Below are 20,821 nucleotides of genomic sequence, written 5' to 3'. Positions count from 1 at the left end.
GGACATACTATCAGGAAAAATCAGAGCGGGGATTAGAACCCATTGCCTGGCTCCCTTAAATGTTCTATCCTGCTTCTAATTCCTCAGAGGTCTCCACTAGAGGTCATTTTGTCCAATCCCCTGCATCTGGGTGTCTGCCCAGGCCAACCTCTGTTCACAGACAAGAATCAATCTCGTTTTTTAAAAGCACCTGCTCCAAGGGTAGAATTCCCCCTGGGGGTAATCAGACATTTATTTATTCATAGCCTTCTGGCCAGGAGGAGAAGCCCTCCCACCCAGAACTCCCCAGGGTCCAGCTGCCTCTTTGCCTCTCTCCTTCTCACTGCAGTGTAATCAGAAGTGAGCCAGTCCTGTCTTGTCTCAGCTCCACAGACTCCAAGCTGTGTGGCCCTGGACAAGTGACTTACCTTCTCTGAGCCTCAGTTATCAACTGTCAACTGGAGTTCATGATATACCTGTTTTGTGAGGTTGCTGAGAGTGATATGATCAAAGTGATCAAAGGGAATGACAAGACTGTATTTTCAGGGATCATTTCTATAGTTTGTTACTGGTGAAGTTTCTCTGAACATCTAGAGCCTCAGAAACCATGAGGAAGGCGCAGTATTCCCTCCTGGGTGTGATGCCAGCTCGTGGTGTTGCTTCTGCAACTGCCATTTGTCATAGATAATTGTCCTTCTCTTCCTTTGGGAGAGCAAGAGGGAGAGGATGGCGCTGAGTGGTCTCTGTTACTTAAAAAAAAAAAAAAAAAAAAAAGACGAAGGCCAGAAAGAGGTTAGTGATTACAGTACCTGGCACCTGCGAAGTGCCCAGAATTAAAGGAGTAAATACTTCTCACTATCACTATATTGTCATCATCATCATTATGGAAATCCCTCTGTTTGCAAGCTCAGAGCCTCATGCTTTGGGCCTTTAGGGTTAGCCTCCTTATTGTAATAAGACATGGAAACTGAGGCTCAGAGTGAAGAAAGATTTGCTCAGGGTCACATGGCAAATTGGTGGCTAAGCAGAAAGTGGCTCTCAGCAGCCCCCACCTCCTCCACAGTGGTATCCCCATCACTTCTCCTTTGCCCCCTCTCCCCAGCTCTGGCCCTCCTCTGGGGAGTGCAGGGTCAGGCCCTGGCACCCAGTCCCTCCCAGGAAGAGCCAGGGAGAGAAGTGGTGGCCCTGCTTGGAAGAGTAGGCTCAGAAGCCCGGCGCGTTCTCAGCCCTGGCTCTTTGTCTGCTGCTTTGTGATGGTAAGTGCCGCTCCTAAATCAGTTCTGTGACACCGTTATTGTTGCCCAGCCCGCAAAGAGTCTAAACTTTTCCCCTGAGGTCAAGAATGTGGCCGGTCCCCAAGCCGCCAGGAGCAGGGGCCTGGGTGGCTGGGGGTGGGGCTGGGGCCTCACCCCGAGCCGGGCGAGATGTGGAGGGGAGGGGGTCAGCGGGAACAAAACGCTTTGAAATGCCTCCTCTCCATCACTGCCAACATTGTCCGCTGCCCGCGGGGGGCCTGGCACCGCCTCGCCGGGGCTCCGGCCCCCAGCCCTGGCCAGGCCCGGCCCAGCTTCTGAAAATGGACAGAAGGCTATTGTCCCTCTTCGAAGTCCTTTGTCTGCCCCAGTTCCAGATGTCTAGGCTGGGACCAGGGAGCTGACCCATGGTGGGCAGGGGGGAGAGGACAAAAGGGGAGAGCACGGGTCACTGCATCCTGAGGGGTCGTTCCCAGACCCTGAGATCCCACCCAGCCGTGGCCCAGTCACCTTCTGGGCCGTCTCAGCTCTGGGATCGTCCCTATTCCTTGTCCCTCCTCCCCTTCCCACCAGACCAGGTTCCTGCCTCAGGAGGGAAGGCCACAGGGGTGCAGGAGTTAAGAGCTGGATGCCTTGGGATCCCCACAGCTCTACCCTAGTCATTGTGATCTTGGGCATGTTGTATCCCTCTTTCGGCTTGCCGTCCCCATGGAAGTTCCACAAACCAGAGTTCATTGATTCACAAGTAGCAACAGAGCCCTCCTGTGTGCCAGCTCCGTGCTGGGTGTGGGGGTGCATGGTGCTGGATGGGCCACTCAGACCCTTCCAGAATGAGGTTAGTAGTCTGTTAGTAAGGGGTAACATTCCACCCAAATTCTCCGTGTTGGGTACTGGGCCAGCCACCTCACCTGCATGATCTCATCCTTTTTACAACAAAATCAAGGATGCAGAATATTGTTCTGACACCCATTCCCCAGCTTTGGACATGGAGACTAGGATGTCAAGTCACTTGCCCGAAGCCAGGCTGCTGGAAACAGCAAAGCCGGGATTTTAGCCCAGGTTGACCCACAGCCACCGAGAGGAATGATCTGCTAATGAATACTTGGAAGGTACAGAACACAGAGCTTGGCACTGCTCCGGGAGCTGGTGGTATTAACTCCACCCATCAGTTATCCCATTTCTTTTTTTTTTTTAATATTTTATTTATTTATTCATGAGAGACACAGAGAGAGACAGAGACATAGGCAGAGAGAGAAGCAGACTCCCTGCAGGGAGCCTGATGTGGGACCTGATCCCAGGATCCCAGGATCATGTCCCAGACTGAAGGCAGACGCTCAGCCGCTGAGCCACCCGGGCGTCCAGTTATTCCATTTCACAGATGGCCCTACTGCCGATGCTCAGACCAGGAAAAGAAAGTGGGGGTGGGGAGCAAGGAGCTGGGGGAAACTGAAATAGCACCACTACCACCAACTCGGAATCGGGGAACCACCAGGGCTTGCCAAGGAACGGCAGGCAGGCAGGCAGCCCAGTTCTGTGCGGGCTTGAGCAAGCAACTTAGACTTGCCATGCCTCTGTTTCCTCATCTATGAAATGAAAATCTTCCCTACTTCATGGGCACAGTTGCAAAATTAAATCAGATACCACATTTAAAGCACTTAGCACAATGCCTGGCACTCAGCAGGATGTTCTTGATAGCTACTACTACTATTATTCTGAAGGGGGCTCTCATTTGTCCCTTTGAACCCCTCTCACCTGGGGTCACCTGAGGACTAGGCTCTGTTGAGGGGAGGGGGTGTCAGGTTAGCAATTGTTGAGGGGGTTGGGGAGAGCAATGCCTGGTCTTCTTGGGGTCTCTGGAAGTCTCTCAATAGGCTACTCCCAGGGGCCAGGCAAGGGCATGATGTAGGGAGGAGCTGGGCCCAGAGGAGTTAACAGCTCCCAGGCCCAGGCCCAGCAGGGCTGCCACGCTGCAGCCACAGCCACAGCAAGGATTTTAGCAGAGGAGCCAGGACTTCTTCCTGATGGGCAAAACAGCTGGCTGCCTGGGGAAAACAGCTGGCCTGGCCCCAGCTTCCTGAGGACTGAGGCAGAGCCTCAGAGGAGGGTAGCTCTACATCTGGGGTCCTGGGAGACGAGGGCATGGCCAAGAGGGAGAGGGTGGTCCTCTGGAGACAGTGTGGGCGTTGGGTGGGACCCCTGGAGGCGAGGGGGTGTGGGCAGATTCCTAGAGCCAAAGCCAAGGTATGCTAGGTCTAAGCAGAATGGGCAGAGTGATTCCAGCTGGGCAAGGGGTCTCAGTCTCCCCACAAAGAGGAAAGATGAGGAGCAGGGGAGCCGATGGGGGTCAAGCTTGCACTCAGTCCTGGGTCTTCTTGGAACCGGGCTTGGAATCTGAGCTAGGAAGGAACCCAGGCGGGTCTCCTGGACTCCTATCTGCCGAGCTGCACCCAGGACCAGGAGCAGGGCATGGGCTCTTCCTCTGGCCAAGATGCTGGGCTCCCTTGACCACAAAGCAGGACAGGGGCCCAGAGAGCCCCCAACCCAGGAGTCATGAAGCTGGCAGCTGGTAAGAGCTCCATCCATGCATTCTCTCCGCTGTGCGCCCCTGTTCCTAGCTTGCTTGGCTGCCAGGCTGTGAGGACCCCCAACCTTGGGGCTCTGTCTGGGCCCCAGGGTACCTCTAGGCTGCCCCCACCCATTGGCAGGGAAGCAGTACCTGAGACCTCACATGAGGTTGGGTAGGGTAGACAGAGGGTTAATACGGGTATAACCAGAGTCCAGTGGCCAGAGCCGCCTGCCTGGGCTTCTGACCCCCAAGCCCCACAGTCCAGACACCCCTAATTTCTTTCTGACCAAGGGGGCTTCTCTAGCCCACCTTCCTAACCCCCAGGGAGAGGGGGTTGGCCCCTCCCTGGGGTGTGCCAGCCTCAGTGCTTCTCTCCCTATTGAAAGCCATCCCTCAAAGACTTTGCCAGTGAGCAGGCCTCAGAGCAGAGGCTCCCAGCGGGGAAGAAGGTGCAGGGGAGGGGGACAATTCTTCCGGGGTCTCTGGGTCCCAATGCCAGACCAAAGGTTGAGGCGCTGGCGCCACCACCTGGCTCTGGCTAGAACCACAGTGGCTGAGGGACAAGAGTGAAGATGCTGTTTTGGGTGGGGTGAGGATGACCCAGAGCCTAGTTAGATGTTGGTTCAGGGTGGTTTGGACCTATTCAGCCAGATGGGCCCAGACCATCATTTTTTTCCAGGCGTATAATCTATATTACGTGGAGAATGAAGCCATAGGCCCCTTAGAACAGCTGCTTCAAACTTCAGCCTACATCAAAATCACCTAGAAGCCTTCTTGGTTTAACCTCCACTCCAGTTTCTGATTCAGTAGGTGTGGGGAGGGGCCTAGGAATTTGCATTTCTAACAATTTCCAGGTGAGGCTGATGCTGGCTGGTCCAGGGACCATACTCTGACAACCACTGCTTTAGTGTTTCTGTGAATTTGGCCCAATATTACCTTTGTAGAGGATGTCCTATTTTTGTATTTTGGAGCAAAAAATGAGTGGAAGTGGCAGTACAGGTGTATGATCAGTTCACCATAGTTATCTCCCACCCCCCATACTTCTATTGAGAGCCCACCCTATGTCCTGCTGGCCCTGCTCTAGGGCTGGGGATAAAATGGTAAATGAGATGGATGGGTCCCTGCCTCAGAGCTTACAGCCAGGCAGCTGTGGCATGTGATCTTCCCACCTGGGAGTCTTTTTTTTTTTTTTTAAGATTTCATTTATTTATTCATGAGAGACACAGAGAAAGGAGCAGGCTCCATGCAGGGAGCCCAATGTGGGACTCAATCCTGGAACTCCAGGATCACGCCCCGAGTGAAGGCAGGCACTTAACCGCTAAGCCACCCAGGTGTCCCCCCACCTGGGAGTCTAAAAGGCAGCTCAGAATAAGGTCCAGACAAACCCTGAGTCACATTCCACCAGCTTCTTCCCAGATCTTTCCCACTCAGTAACTAGCCCACCAGGCAGTCTAGCTGCAAAGCCCATCACTTCTATTCCTTGCTCTGTCTCCCACATGTAATCCCACAAGCCTGAAGGGGCTCTCCTGTTTCCATCCTTGCCCCCACAGTCCACCCTCCATGTGGCAGCCAGAGCAATCCTTTTAGGACAAATCACTTGACTTCTCTGCTTACCCCCTATAGTGTGTTCCTATTGCATTTAAAAAACATCCAAAATCCTGTCGCAGCCTCAGGGCCCTAGGTGATCCTCACTTCTTCCCACACTCCCCTAGCTCCCTGGGCTCTAACCACTGGCCTCCCTGCCTGTTCCATCCCTCACCCACCGCGAGACCTTCGCCTGACCTGGTCCCTCCAGTGGAACATTCTTCCCCCAGTACTACTCTTGGCTGGCTCCCCTTGTGCCCTGAAATAGCTTCCCTGACTCTTCTTTTTTTTTTTTTTTTTCTTAAGATTTATTTATTTATTTATTCATGATAGACACACAGAGAGAGAGAGAGAGGCAGAGACACAGGCAGAGGGAGAAGCAGGCTCCATGCAGGGAGCCTGATATGGGACTCAATCCTGGGACTCCAGGATTGTGCTCTGGGCCAAAGGCAGGCGCCAAATTGCTGAGCCACCCAGGGATCCCTTCACTGACTCTTCTACTCAACGTTGCCTCACACTCTCAGCTACTCTCTGTTCTTATTAACTGGTTTTATGCCATTCATAGCATTTACCCTTCTTTGAAGCTATTTATTAATTTATCAGTATGTGTCCCCTCACCGGGATGTGAGCACCCTAGAAGCAGATACTGTCTTGTGCACCTTCCAGCTGCACATTTAGTGAGCATGTGCTCAATAAATACTTGCTGAATGACTGGGATTATATAGGACGCCACGTCAAGGGTATGTCCCCCAGACATGACATGCAGAAGGATTTCCAGAAGAAGGAAGTTTAGACTGAGACTGGAGGGCCTGTGGGAGTTGGCCAGAAAGACCAGTTCAGGCAGAGAGAAGAAACAGGGGTGGTGGGGGCGAGGATATGGGACAGTCCTAAAGCACAGAGTGTTCAGGAAACTGTACCTCGCCCAAATCGGCTTGAGCATCAGATTGGTTGGGGTTGGTGGGGAGTCAGAGGCATTGGAGAAACATCATGGAGACCATGCAGGGCCTCGGTGCTCCTGAAGGGGTTTGAACCCTACGGTGGGTGACAGCAGCAGGCAGTCCCTGAAGGATATTGACCCCAGGCGTTTAGAAAGGGTGGCTGAGTGCAGAATGGTTTCCAGGGAGAAATCGTGGGGAGCAGGTCTCTGGGAGACCCTGTGGGCCCGGTGAGCAAAGCTGGTGCCCTGAGCCAGGCAAGTAGCAGTGCAGAAGCAAAGAGGTGTCCATGTGCCAGAGATGCGGAGGAGGTGGGCCTGCCAGGATAAGGTGATGCAGTGGGTTGAAAGAGGGACATGTCCTCAGTGACCCCCAGCTGTCTAGCTCAAGGGGCCAGGTGGCCAAGGTGCCGTTTGTTAGATTGGGGAGGCCACCAGACGGGGAGCATGTCTGGGGGAAAGGTTGGGGTTCTGTTTTGAACAGGTGGAATTTTCGGGTGCCTGGCTGGCTCAGTCAGTAGAGCATGTGACTCCTGATCTGAGGGTGATGAGGCTGACCCCCCGCTGGGTGGAGAGTTTACTTAAAAAAAAAAAAAACTGTTGGAATCTGCGTCCAAATGGGCAGTGGAGACACATGTCAGTTTTCTAGAAAGAGAGTGGCCCATGTGCTCTGCCGCTGAAAGCGAGCCCTCTTGGATGAGGAGGCAATGTCCACTGAAGGGGGTGACCAGGAGGATCCTGGTGTTGGCAGGAGCAGTCTGGTTACAGCAGCCTTGGTGTGTGTCAAGCCATGAAGGGAGATGAAGGAAGGTCTCAATAAAGCAAAGCACACATCCCCATTCCAGATGTTTGGAGGGAGAGACAGATAAGGCTGTGGCTGGGGGGCCAGCAGGCAGCTTGGTGTTTTCGTATTTTAAGCTGGGGAAGATTTAAGTCCTTTGGAAGGTCAAAAATTGTGCAGCCCGGGTGGCTCAGCAGTTTAGCACCGCATTCAGCCCAGGGCATGATCCTGCATGGAGCCTGCTTCTCCCTCTGCCTGTGTCTCTACCTCTCTGTGTCTCTCATGAATAAATAAATAAAATCTTAAAAAAAAAAAAAAAGGAAGGTTAAAAGGAGCACCCAGAGGAGAGGGGGCTTCTGATGGTCCAGGAAGGGCAAAGGGATGGCATTTGGAGCTTAGGGACCATTCAACCGTGAGGAAGGGTGGTGCCTCTTCCACTGTACCAGGCAGGAGAACTGGGGCAGACTTGGGGGGCCAGGGATGGAGGTTTGTAGGCTGGAAATGAGAGGTCCGAGGTGAGGGCTTCTCTTTTCTCCAAAAAGTAGCATGGGAGCTTCAGAAGCTATGAAATGCCACAGAGGAGAGGGGGCAGGGGCATAGGAAAACTGGACCGTGGGGCCTGGTCAGAGTCCAGCTGAGAGTGGAAGTTCTGAGTCTGCAGTAGCCCCACTGTGCCAAAAACCAAGATGGTTATAGGGTTTTCCCAGGCAGGGATGATGGGAGAACCCACAGGCAAGGGAGGCAGTGACAGGATGGATTGATCACTGGATGGCATGGGGAAGGAGGAGGGGGACAGTGAGAGGCATTCAGGGAAGGAGAAGGAGGAGGATGAGGACTTGAGGCCAGAGAAAAATTTGGAAGCACCAAAATTTGGCGCTGGGATGACTCTGGGATGGGTAAGGTGGGGCACACTGCTTCACTTTAGAAAGGGAATCCCCATTCTGGGGCTGCGAGTGCCTTCTGGGCAGAGGCTACCATGCCAGGGAAGGGACTCTTCTACTGGGCCTCAGGCCTTTCACTGCAGGGCCACTAGCCACCTAGAAGCTTTGACTGGGGCCCAGTGGAAGCTTGGGAGCCTCGCTGAAGACCAGGATTCCTGGGTTTGATGCCCCTACAGGCTGTGGCGTCACCAGGCAAGTCCATTCCTTGCTGGTTCCCCACCCCTCCCCTCCCAGCAGAGATAGTGGGCACAGGTCTTCTTCTCTGACCCTGGGAAGAGCCTGAAGGGAGATCCAAAGCTGCCATAGGAAAGTAGGCCTCCCGGTGGGTGGGTGAATGGAAGGGGAGACTGGCTTCCTCTGCATTCCTATCTTCCAGCCCCAGCAACTCTTCCCAGGATCAGGCTCCATGCAGAGAGAAGCTTCAAGAGTGTTCATTCTCTCAAGGCATCCCTGCAAACCCACCCAGACGAGGATCAGAGGCTCAGGGAAAGTGGCCTGTGATCACAGCAGATCCGGAGCTGGAGCCCGCCTGTAGGCCCCTCCCTTCCGTGCCTTTCACATTTCAGCAGGGGCCGCGTGGGAGGCCATACCTCCGGCTTTGGACCGGGCTGGCTCATGCTGCGAGCCCTGTGGTGCCCCCTGGGTCTGCACTCAGCCTGAGGTTGGATTTGCTCTCTTAAAGGGCCGGAGCCGCGCGGGCGCTGGCGGCAGAGGCGACGACGTCGACGCGCGGAGGACGCCCAGCTCGAGGCGCCGCGGGATGCAGCACTCAGGTCGGGGGGACCCCGGGACTCCCGCCCCGCCCCCCCGCCGGGCGTCGCCGCGCAGGTCTGCGAAGTTTCGCGTGGGTCCGCCAGAGGGCGCCCCGGGGCGGAGGCGGGGCGGGAGCCGGGAGCCCCCCGCAAGGGCTGCGGCGGGTCAGTCCCGCCCCGCGGGGCTGCGGCTCCCCCCGAGGGTCGGAGGCTGGCCGGGCGGTCCGGACTCGAGGGCATCGGACGCTCCGTGGAGCCGGTTCCGGGGGATGAATGCGCCGGGCTTCAGAGTGGAGCGTCCTCAGCCGCCGTGGCGGCTCGGATGCCGTCTCCCCGACCGACCCTCCTGTCCCCCCTCCCCGCCGCCCGCGCCCAGCCGGGAGGGGACTGCCCCGGGGTCACGCGTCGGGAGGGTCTCCGGGCCCCGGCCCCCGCCGCCCTCTGCCGAGCGGACACTTGGGAATCCGCGCGGAGCGGGTGGGGGGGGGCACAGGAGGGGAGGGTCCCCGGTCTCCGGGGGGGCGCCGCCCCTGCCGTCTCCCGCCGCCTCGGCCCCGCCCCGGCCCCAGGCCCCGCCCCGGCCGGGCCGCACCACCCACTCCCCTCCGCCGGGCCCGAGCCCCGGGGGCAGCCGCGGCCGCCGCCCGAGCGCCCGCCATGCCTGTCGCCCCCGCCGCCCGGCTGCTCCGGCTGCTGCTCCTGCTGGGGCCGTGGCTCCTGGCTGCGGGCGCCGTGGAGCCGCCGCTGCCCGCCGTGGTCCTTACCATCCTGGCCCGCAATGCCGAGCACTCGCTGCCCCACTACCTGGGCGCGCTGGAGCGGCTGGACTACCCCCGGGCCAGGCTGGCCCTCTGGTGAGAGAGACCGCGCATTGGCACCCTCTGGGCGTGTACCCCCGGCCCCACAGAGAACTCCACTCCCGAGGGCCCCATCCGCTCAGTCCAGACACCACCCAGACGGGCCCCTCCCCTGGCAGACAGGCCCTGTAGGGCCCTGAGCCCCTGCACGGGACCCTTTATCCCCTTGGCCCAGCAGGGTGACCTCTGAGGCCTTAGGTTGACGCCGGAACACTCACCCCGGCTCTTACTCCTTCTCTGGGGACCTCCTCTGGCTTTAAGTTGGGTCCTCTTGCCCCAGCCTCAGAGCCCAAGCCGAAGACCCCCTCCTTCCCCCGTGGGCCCTGTGGTTGCCTTGACCTAGCTGGAGGGCAGCAGGCAGGAGCAGCTGCCGTGCCCTGGGTCCCCACGAGGCAGAGATCAGCAGAACTGGGGGTTCCCGGGAGCAGGTGAGTGTGCTGTCTGGCTCCATGCTTCTCTGCAGAGGGGGTCAGACCTGCTCTTCCTTCTCTGGGCTGTTTCCAGCCTCCCTGTGGAAGGTCTGGGTCCTGCCAGCCAAGGGCAGAGCCCCTCCCCTAGAACCTCCCTGCTGGGTGTCCCCACAGGGTCCACTGGGATCAGAGGCCCTGGTCTGTGGAAGCCAGAAGAGGGAGGAGTCCCAAGCTGAGGCTGGGGATAAATTGAGAGGATTGACAAACTAACCCGCACAACACACCAAAGTTGGGCCGGGGGTGGAGCCGTGGCCTGAGCCGAGGCCTGAGCCATGGCCTGGGGAGGCTGCCCACAATTACCACAGTTTGAGAGTTAGTTAGTTCCCACCCCTACAAGACTTGACACGTAGTTAGTCTTCACTTCTGGGGAATTGGCTTAAAGGGGCAGTATCACCTAGAACTTGGGATCTTGGCTAAGCCCTCTGCACCCGCCCTCTGTCTTGGGAGCCCCTTCTGCAGAGGAGCAGGTCTGCTCTGTGGCAGCAGAGCTCAGGCCCATCAGCACTTCTCAGGGATGTTTCGAGTAGGGTTTGGTCCTTATTACAACTTTCAGGCAGAGGCAAACAGCATCTCTTCGGTCCAGTCCTGACTCGGAGAGGGGAAGGGACTGACCTGTGGTGTCCTGGCAAGGAAGGAAGGTGTCCAGGGTGCGTGGCTGGTGTGTTCCTCAAAGCTGAGGGACTTTGTCTTTCACGTGCATTCATGTTCTGCTGTCTCAGCCCACCTTATACTTACGGAGGGAGAAAGTGAAGCCTAGAGATGGACGGGACTTGTGACTGGGACCCCGGTGCTTGCCTAACTCTGTAGCACACCTCCCTCCCCTGCAGCACCCAAATGTCCAGCCTCACAGGGGCTGGTGCTCCAGGGGTCAAGGCCACCTTGGGGTTTGGCCCTTTTGTGGCTGTGCACCTCCCCCTCACCCTTCTTCCTCCCATGTCCCCAGGTGTGCCACAGACCACAACACAGACAACACCACGGAGATGCTGCAGGAGTGGCTAGCTGCTGTGGGTGATGACTATGCAACTGTGGTCTGGAGGCCCGAGGGGGAGCCCAGGTGGAGATTGAGGGGAAAGGTTTTTGGGAAAGTGGGCAACAGCTGCAGCCCTGAACCACCACCTCCAGCCCAGGGCTCTGTCTGCTGCCCTGCAGAGGGGGGGGGGGGAACCACATGCACCTGCCCCCTGGGAACTTCTCATCTCTTTACCCTCTCAGGTCCTACCCAGATGAAGAGGGTCCCAAGCATTGGACCAAAGAAAGGCACCAGTTTCTGATGGAGTTGAAACAGGAAGCCCTGACCTTTGCCAGGGACTGGGGGGCTGATTATATCCTGGTAAGAAAGCCTGGCTAGGATGAGGTTTCTCATAGGTGGTGGTATCTGTCCCTGACAGAAATCTCAGTGTGACTTAACTGCCTGTAGGCTAGACTCTTCAGCTAGCAAACTGGGTCAGAATCCAGACTGATATTGAGCTTAGATCCCTATGCTTGAGCTCAGATTAGCTATGAAGCCTGGATCCCTGAGACAGATTGCAGGTTGAATACTGAGCCTAAGTTCCTGGGCTAGAGCCCAGAGTATAAACTGAGCTTGGTTCCCCAGACTAGAACTCAGAGTAGGTCTTTGGCTTTACTCCCTAAGTCAGATCTAGAATCAAGCTCTTAGATCAGCAACTTGAGTCTAATCTCTGGTCCTGATTGCAGGTCCAGTGCTCCAGACTAGATCCTTGGTCCAGAAACAGACCTACTGGTTTATGGGTTAGAACTTTCTAACAGAACCCCATTGGATCCCAGGATACATGTGGGATCTCTGACCATCTAGAGGGATCCCACTCAGTGACTTCTTGGGGGTACAGCCCAGACAAGGCTGGCATCTGTGACAACCCCTTCCCAAAAGTTTGCAGATACAGACAACATTCTGACCAACAACCAGACACTGAGGCTTCTGATAGAGCAGGGGCTGCCTGTGGTGGCCCCAATGCTGGACTCTCAGACTTACTACTCCAATTTCTGGTGTGGGATAACCCCCCAGGTAAGGCTGAGGATGGAAACCTTGGGGTGCGGGTTATGGCAGGGGAGCAGTGTTCTGGGGACAGAGGGGCGCCATCATAGTTCAGAGCAACCCCTTTCCCCAGGGTTACTACCGCCGCACCGCCGACTACTTCCCCACCAAGAATCGCCAGCGCCGGGGCTGCTTCCAAGTCCCCATGGTCCATTCCACCTTCTTGGTATCCCTGCGGACTGAAGGGGCAGCCCAGCTTGCCTTCTACCCCCCGCATCCCAACTACAGCTGGCCCTTCGATGATATCATCGTCTTCGCTTATGCCTGCCAGGCTGTTGGTGAGGACAAGCTCTCCGTGAGCATTCCTGAGGGTTTCTAGGTCTTTGCACATGCTGTTCCCTCTGCTTTGCATACCCTTCCTCAGTTTCCAGTCCATCCTGTGAAACTCTTGTTTGTCTGGGTCATAGCTTTTCTTGAGCCTACTACCCCGGAAAGCTAAATGCCCTTCTTCTGGCTCTCCATCATGGCACTTTAATGTATTCCTTAATGTATTTGGCAAATATTTATGGAACATCTACCGTGTGTCAGGCACTGAGAAGATAGTGGTGAGTAAACTCAGGTGGTTTCTGCCTTCCTGGAACTTCCAGTCCCGTCAGTACAAGGATCACACAAATCAGTGTCCAATCACAACCATGATAGGAAGAAATGCTTCTTCATTCCAGATGCTAAGGGAGCTTAGACCAGAGTAGATCTGTCAGGGAAGGCTTCTTGGATGGTGTGAACTTTGAGGCTGAGACCTGAAGTATGGGAAAGCACTAACAAGAGCAAGAAAGAGCATTTTAGGCAACAGGACCAGCAGGTACAAAGGCCCTGTGGTCTCAGGGAACATAAGAAGGCAAGTGATAGGGACACAGTAAGTGAGGGAAGCGAGGTGTGGCACAGACTGAGGCAGGTAGGCAGGAGCCAGCCTGTGTGGAGCTGGCCAGCAAGCTTCTGGTCTTTAGCCTGAGAACATTGGGCTAGCCATCAGAGCAATTGGCTTTGCACACTGAAAAGAACACTCTCGTGTTGGTGTTATTTTTAAGATGAAAATTACTAAAAAAAGAAAGAAAGAAAGAAAGAAAGAAAGAAAGAAAGAAAGAAAGAAAGAAAGAAAGAAAGAAAGAAAGAAAATTACTAGAAAGTGTTTGGGTTGGGCTGGGCGGGGCTGGCTAAATCCAAGTCCTGAGGAATAGAGATAAGAGTGAGATAGAGACCCTCAGTGTTGGGAAGAGGATCTTGGGAGGACTGAACAGGCAAATTCAGGGAGAATGAGAAGTAACGATGTATTTCAGAAGTGTCACACCTGAGCAAGCAGAATGCCTACAGTGGCCAGAGGGGAAAGTGTTGTAATTAGCTTTTTTGTGCAAGAGGTATTGGTGAAGTCTGCCGCAGATGTGCAAGACAAAAAAAAAAATCGTATCAAGTGTAAAAGGTGAGTGAATGGGAAACAAACCCATGGAGAGTCCATGAGAACTGTTCCCTTGTTTTTTGTTTTGTTTTGTTTTGTTTTTTTCATTGCTACCACTACTTCAGGTGTCAGCCTCTGGAAACTGGCCAGCAATTTGAAGGAATTTTGTCAGTGGAGTTTCGACTCCATCTTTCAGGCTTCCAAGCACCCAGCTACTGAGGCCCTGCTCTGGATCAGGCCCTGTGCTCCATGCTGGGCATGGGCTTGACTTTTAAGTAGATACTGCATGCCTATTGCTCGAGAGTTCACAGTATATAGGAGATAAAGGGGAGAGAACTAATGACAATAAAGGGGACAAATATTGAAGAAATAGAAAAGGCCACTGTGGCTGGTGGGTGGAGGGCAGTGCAGAGAGGTGGGAGAGGGTGTGGGGTTGCTCACAGTGGGTGATGGTGCTGGGTTCAGACAGGAGGGGGGGCAGGAATGGCAGGTGGGAGTTTGCTTGTTCCTCCCTTCCCATGATCCTCCAGGGACGGGGCTCTGTCTTACTCACCACCCTCCTCCAGCACCCAGTTGGTGCTCTAGGCACATCTGTTGAATGAATAAACCATCTCGGCAGAAAGGCCCCTTAGATATTGTTTGAATCGAGCCCGTTCTCTGTCCAACCCCATAGATGGAACGCTGAGTCCCAGAGAGGACACCTGCCTTGGGTTCCAAGAGCCCTGCCCCTTATTCCAGCACTCCCTGGGCCTCTCTCCACAGGGGTTACGATCCATGTGTGCAATGAGCACCGTTACGGGTACATGAATGTGCCTGTGAAACCCCACCAGGGGCTGGAGGACGAGAAGGTCAACTTCATCCACCTGATCTTGGAAGCGCTAGGTGAGGTCCAGGGTGCTAGCCTGCTGCCACTGTTCCCAGCTGTCCCCTGCACCCCTTCTCCCAGGCCCCGGACCTGACTAGGCTGTGGGCTTGGGGTCCCAGCCTCACCTCTAACTGATTTCCTGACTCTGGGCAAGTCCTTTCCCCCCACTGAGCCTCAGTGTCCCCATCTCTGCAATAGAGGCAGGTGGATTCTGTGATCTCTGAGGGCCCCTTCCTTCTGGGTTTTGGAGGGGGATGCTAGGACTCTAGGGTCACTGCTGACGAGAGCCAGTAGGGATTCCTGACTGGTGGGCACTTCCCTCTGCAGTGGATGGGCCCCCAATGTGGGCCTCAGCTCATGTGTCCCGGCCCCCAAAGAGACCCAGCAAGATGGGGTTTGATGAGGTAGGTTCCCTCAGCTCACATGTTTGGGGTCAGGAGGTAGGTGGGCTCTCCCCTCCTAAGATGCCCACTCCTCCTGCACCTACCTTCCCTGCCTCCTCCCCCAGGTGTTCGTCATCAGCCTGGCCCGCCGGCCCGACCGCCGTGAGCGCATGCTAAGCTCACTCTGGGAGATGGAGGTGTCTGGGCGGGTGGTGGATGCTGTGGATGGCCGGTGAGGCTCCCTGGGGCGGGGCCCTGGGCAGCTGGGGGAGCACATGGTCCACTGGAGCCCCCTAGGAATGGGGAAAGCAGACAAAGGAGTTGAGTGAGTTTGGTGCTCCCAGGAGGTGCTCAAACAGGGCCTGGGTAATTCTGTCTTAGAGAGTCCCAGGGCAGATTGAAACAGGACAGGATGGCCCCTCATTGGCCTACCAGAGGGAGGAGAGCACAGTGGTTAAGGCCACTGGCATCTGAAGCCCTGAGGCTTGCATTCCAGCTCTGCCACTTACCAGCTGGGTGACCTCTGATGAGTCACTGCCACCTCCCAGCCCTGCTGTGCGAGTGGCAGATACTTGTGCCTTCCTCTTAGGACTTAGAAGGGCTCCATGAGGATTTAGCCAGGGCCTGACACATAGTAAGCATTCCAGAGGTTAGGTGTCTTTATTTCTTTATTTTTATTGGGCTTACTCTTCTCTGTCTTGGACTTAGGTCCCGGATGGGTGGGGATGGCAGTCAGGTAAACCTGGGGAGCCAGAAGTCACAGGGCTACACTTGCCCATGGCTGTTGGTCGCTTGCGACCTCAGCCCTGTTGATGGCAGGATGTCCATCCTTTTCTTGGAAGCACGTGCCATGTCCCCCACATTCTTTCTGGGGATCATGCCCCTCAGACGGCTGCCCATGTCCCCATGCTTCTATTCTCTCCCTGGGCGTCCACCCCTGCCTCCGGTGGCTCTGGTTCCCCCAGTTGTCCCCAGTGTCTTCAGGCCACATGAAACCATAACAAAGCTCACACCTTCCAACTATACTCCAGTGTGACTGCCCCCAACAGGCATAGGCCTGGAGCCCCTGGGTGGGTCGCTGGCAGTCACCCCTAGCCCCATGATACCTGTTTCCTTCAGGACACTCAACAGCAGCCTCATGAGGAGCCTCGGTGTAGACCTCCTCCCTGGCTACCAGGACCCCTACTCAGGCCGCACACTGACCAAGGGCGAGGTGGGCTGCTTCCTCAGCCACTACTCCATCTGGGAAGAGGTGAGGACCTCGCCCCTTTGGCCCCCAGAACCCCCCTACCAGAGGGAGAGCAGAGGCCACCCCATTCACTGCTCTGTGCTCAGTGCCCAAGGGAGCCAATGGGTAAATGAATATATTAATGAAGACCTAGCTAGCAGCTTTTTAAAATTTTTAAAAAAGATTTTATTTATTCATGAGAGACACAGAGGGAGAAGCAAAGATATAGGCAGAGGGAGAAGCAGGCTCCCTGTGGGGAGCCCAATGTGGGACTCGATCCCAGAACCCCGGGATCATGACCTGAGCCAAAGGCAGATAGATGCTCAACCACTGAGCCACCCAAGTGCTATATATATATATATATATATATATATATATATATATATATTAAAGATTGTGTTTACTTCTGCGAGAGAGTGAGTGAGAGAGCATGAGTAGGGGGAGGAGCAGAGGGAGGGAGGAGACTCTCCACTAAACAGGGAGCCCGATGTGGGGCTCGATCCCAAGACTCTGGGATCGTGACCCAAGCCGAAGGCAGACGCTTAATTATCTGAGCCACCCGAGCATCCCAGCCAGCAGCTTTATTTTTTTTTAAATGTGAGCTTTTCTTTTTTTTAAAAAAAAAAAAGATTATTTATTTATTTATTTATTTATTTATTTATTTATTTATTTATTCATAGACACAGAGAGATAGAGGCAGAGACACAGACAGAGGGAGAAGCAGGCTCCATGCAGGGAGCCCGATATGGGACTTGATCCCGGGTCTCCAGGATCACACCCCAGGCTGCAGGCGGTGCCAAACTGCTGCGCCACCAGCGCCAGCAGCTTTAAACTTCCTATGTGTTCAACCCTATACCATATTCATTTTGTAGTCTCTACAGATCTCATCCTGTACTCTAGGAGATCTGCTCTGAGACTAGAGGTGAACAATAAAAAGACCTCTCTGGCTCTTTTGGGGCTCAGGGACCCAAAAGAGCAGGTCACAAAAACCAGGGAAGAACCAAGCTTGCCCATAGAGGAGAAATGTTCAGGCTATCCTAGAGTGTGGATTAGCCTGGATTCCTGGCCTGGGGTGGGGTTAGGCTGGGCCTCACCATCAGGGACACTTAAGTAGAGCCTCTGGGCAGCGTAAAACAGTGGGGCAAAGGCCCTGGGGCAGACAGGAGATGTGTGTTCTGGGGTGGGAAGAAGAGGCCTGGGGCTTGGCCCAGAAGCCTTAGCTCAGGGTTGGGGGGTTGTGAGTACCTGTGAGATGTCACTGCCTGGACCCTACTGGAGGGATCAGGGGACTGGCCCTCCAAGGGGCAGGCGCCCCTCCAGGAGGCAGCACCCAGACCCACTCCTTGTTTTTATGTTCTACTGTAGCTAAAATATATGCACGTGAGCTTATATTGCTGTTTATCTTCTACTGTCTTTGAACAGATAGAAGGATGCCTTTCATTTCGGTTTACTGAGCTGATTTCTTTTTTTTTTCTTTAAGATTTTATGAATTTATGCATGAGAGACACAGAAAGAGAGAGAGGCAGAGACATAGGCAGAGGGAGAAGCAGGCTCCATGCAGGGAGCCTGGCGTGGGACTTGATCCCAGGACTCCGGGATCATGCCCTGGGCCAAAGGCAGGCGTTAAACTGCTGAGCTACCAGGCATCCCCCCCCCCCTTTTTTTAAAAAGATTTTTATTTATTTATTTGAGAGAGGGAGAGAGAGAAAGCATGAGCAGAAGGGAGGGGGAGAAAGAGAGGAAGAAGCAGACTCCCCTATGAGCAGGGAGCCCGATGTGGGACTTGATCCCAGGACCCTGAGATCATGACCCAAGCTGAAGGCAGACGCTTACCCAACTGAGCTACCCAGGTGTCCTACTGAGCTGACTTAATGTTCTTTTCACATCTCCAGGAGTTACAAAAATACTTTTTCTTAGGGATCGTAGGGGCAAGGGTCTTCCCCCACCCCTAACCAGCCCCACTTCCTTGAGGAAAGCTCAGAAGGGCAAGTGAGGATCCAGGCCTGGAGTCCAGCAGATGCAGGTCCAGATCCCAGTTCCACTGAGGGCTGTGTCCTTGGACAGGTGGTTGCACCTCCCTGAGTCTCCATCTCCTCACTGTAGTACAGGGCCATCGTGTGTCCTGCCTCCCGAGGGCCCTGGGATATAGCAGCGCTCAGTGAATGCAGCAGAGGTTATAGTTGCTATCACTAGTCTACTTGGAGAGCTGGACTGGGGACCTGGAGGACCTTGAATGCCAGAGCAAAACTTTGGGATTTGAGTCCCCAGGTGGTGGGAGCCCCAGCAGGCTTTAGAGCAGCTGCATGACGTGCCAGGGCTGTCTTTGGCATGTAATGGAGGCCAGGAGAGTCTGTCAGTGTCAAGCAGGTGGAAGGGGACAGCCTGGTTCTAAAGAGCCATCCGGGATGCCCGGGTGGCTCAGTGGTTGAGCATCTGCCTTTGGCTCAGGGTGTGATCCCAGAGTCTGGGGACTGAGTCCCACATCAGGCTCCCTACATGGAGCCTGCTTCTCCCTCTGCCTGTGTCTCTGCCTCTCTCTCTGTGTGTCTCTCGTGAATAAATAAATAAAATCTTAAAAAAAAAATAAAGAGCCATCCCCCTGTGTTGTGTCCCCCCCACACACACCCCCGTCCCCATACCATAGGTGGTTGCCAGGCGCCTGGCCCGCATCTTGGTGTTTGAGGATGACGTGCGCTTTGAGAGCAACTTCAGGGGGCGACTGGAGCGGCTGATGGAGGAAGTGGAGGCAGAGAAACTGCCATGGGACCTAATGTAGGCAGCCTGCGGCTCTGGGGGGTTGGGGGGAAGAGAGGGGAGGCCTCTGGGGCTCTGCCTCCTGCTGGGGCCCTGCCCAGTCCTTCCCCTGAGCCTGGCCTGTGGGATATGATTGGGGAAGGGGTCCTCTGACACCCTGGGACCTGCAGTGACTCTGGGTTTCCCTTGGTGTCACGGTAGCTACCTCGGTCGCAAACAGGTGAACCCTGAAGAGGAGGCAGCTGTGGAGGGGCTGCCACACCTGGTGGTGGCTGGGTACTCCTACTGGACCCTGGCATACGTCTTGAGCCTGGCGGGTGCTCGCAAGTTGCTTGCCTCCCAGCCCCTGCACCGAATGCTGCCTGTGGACGAGTTCCTGCCCATCATGTTTGACCAGCACCCCAAGTGAGTGTCAGATGGGGGCCGGGCAGGGTCAGCTCATCCCAGGAGCCCAGTCTCAAGCATTAAGACCCCTTGCTGAGCAGCTGGGGAGATGGAGGCTGAGTCACTTCCTCAAGGTCATGGAGGCATAGCCCTCCTGGCCCCGGAGTCAGACCAACCTAGGTGTCCATTCTGTGCTGTCCGTGTGGTTCTTAATCAAGCCACTTCCATGTTCTGAGCCTCAGTTTCTCCATCTGTTAAATGAGAGGAGTAGAAACTCTGCTCCTTGCATTTGCTGTGAGGTCTTGATGGGGAAGGCAAGGAGCTGCTTCAGGCAGGTGAGATGCCCAGCTCCAGGCAGGCGTGCAGTGTGGCTGGAGGAGACCCACCTCAGCCCTCCTGAGCCTTCTTTCTGCCTCACAGTGAGCAGTACAAGGCACACTTCTGGCCTCGGGACCTGCGTGCCTTCTCCGCACGGCCCTTGCTCGCGGCGCCCACCCACTACGCAGGGGATGCTGAGTGGCTCAGCGACACAGAGACATCCTCGCCCTGGGACGACGACAGCGGCCGCATCATCAGCTGGAGTGGCTCTCACAAGACCCTGCGCGGCCCCCGCCTGGACCTGGCTGGCAGCATTGGGCACAGCCTCCACCCTCAGCCCCGGGATGAGCTCTAGGTGAGGGCACAAGCCCCGTGTGCCTTGTTTTTCTCTCCCCTTCCAGGCTGTGTCGGGGTCTCTGTGTTCCCTTCTCCCCCTGCCTTCTCTCCTCCCCCCTCTGGCTCTGCTCTGCCTGTCTCTGGCTCCCTGCATTGTCTCTACCTCAAGCTCTCTCTCTCTCTCTCTCTGTCTCTCTCTCTATCTCTGTCTCTGACCTTCTCTGTGTCTTTTTCTCTCTCTGCCTCTGGATATCCAACTCTAGTACTTTCTATTCCTGTCCTCTTGCCTCTTCTGTCCCACCAGGTCCAGGTGACTCCAGAGAAGTGTCCAGGAGCAGGCTGCAGCTGGCCAGGGAGCAGAGTTGGAGATGGCGCTAGGAACCGCCGCCAGGAGCCACAGGCCCCATAGAGACCCAACTGTCACCTTAGGCACAGCTACTCTGCCCTCTGGCCCCATCTCACATCGGGAGAAACCACTCAGAGATGGCTCCCCTCCCTGAAGGTCATGTAGAGAAAGGGCAGGGCTCTCAGGCCCTCTCACCCTGCCCGGCCTAACTCAGGGCCTGGGGTCAAGGGAAAGGGGGGGGCTCCCCAGCCTTCAGTTTCAAGCTGGATAGACACCTGGATCCCTGTCCTCCCCATGGACCCAACTGCTGGGGCCTCTCCATCACCTTCTACCTCCACCTCAGCCCCTCCCCAGTCAACACCTGGGTCTCACCTGCTGGGGCCCATCCTCTCCCCTGGCCAGTGAGATGTGCAGGGAGGTGGGAGGAGGACCCTTGCAGACCTAATGCCCAGCACAAAATAGGCCCTCAATAAAAGCCAGCTGGTATTTGCACTTTATATTTTTAACTCGGATGAGCCTCTGTGTGTGTCACAAGGTCTGGGAGGAGGGCTCCTGATCTACGGATGGATGACCAGTTGGCAAGACAGAGAGGGGCGGGCAACCTGGCATCACCACCTCCTTGCTAGGTGACTTTGGGTGGATCCCAT

At 55.6% G+C, this 20,821-nt stretch overlaps 1 protein-coding gene and 1 non-coding gene across 5 annotated transcripts; both read left to right on the top strand.

The window, feature by feature from the left end:
- The first annotated feature begins 509 nt into the window (after positions 1 to 509).
- LOC129518554 (small nucleolar RNA U3) lies at positions 510 to 720 on the top strand. Its single transcript, XR_008666215.1, has one exon. It is a non-coding gene; the product is annotated as a small nucleolar RNA U3 (small nucleolar RNA).
- A 2,498-nt stretch (positions 721 to 3,218) lies between these two features.
- CERCAM (cerebral endothelial cell adhesion molecule) lies at positions 3,219 to 20,671 on the top strand. Of its 4 annotated transcripts, none has more exons than XM_055327620.1 (15): positions 3,651 to 3,798; positions 8,721 to 9,644; positions 10,671 to 10,764; positions 11,061 to 11,171; positions 11,330 to 11,447; positions 12,006 to 12,140; positions 12,244 to 12,448; positions 14,323 to 14,442; positions 14,753 to 14,829; positions 14,934 to 15,040; positions 15,928 to 16,060; positions 18,681 to 18,808; positions 18,992 to 19,195; positions 19,595 to 19,847; positions 20,133 to 20,671. In XM_055327620.1, the coding sequence occupies exons 1-14, from the start codon at positions 3,783 to 3,785 to the stop codon at positions 19,845 to 19,847; spliced, it is 2,625 nt and encodes an 874-aa protein (XP_055183595.1). In that variant the 5' UTR covers positions 3,651 to 3,782; the 3' UTR covers positions 20,133 to 20,671. The 4 variants fall into 4 exon arrangements, 3 of the variants coding, with proteins under 3 accessions (XP_055183595.1, XP_055183586.1, XP_055183607.1); XM_055327611.1 differs by lacking the exon at positions 3,651 to 3,798 and adding an exon at positions 8,415 to 8,569; XR_008664751.1 differs by lacking the exons at positions 14,934 to 15,040; positions 19,595 to 19,847; positions 20,133 to 20,671 and adding an exon at positions 8,415 to 8,569 and having other exon boundaries at positions 3,219 to 3,798; positions 18,992 to 19,130.
- Positions 20,672 to 20,821: the final 150 nt, after the last annotated feature.

This window comes from Nyctereutes procyonoides, unplaced genomic scaffold (assembly GCF_905146905.1).
Source record: "Nyctereutes procyonoides isolate TBG_1078 unplaced genomic scaffold, NYPRO_anot_genome, whole genome shotgun sequence".
In the NCBI taxonomy this organism is placed as follows: domain Eukaryota; kingdom Metazoa; phylum Chordata; class Mammalia; order Carnivora; family Canidae; genus Nyctereutes; species Nyctereutes procyonoides.
This window is presented reverse-complemented; position numbering and strand designations above follow the sequence as displayed.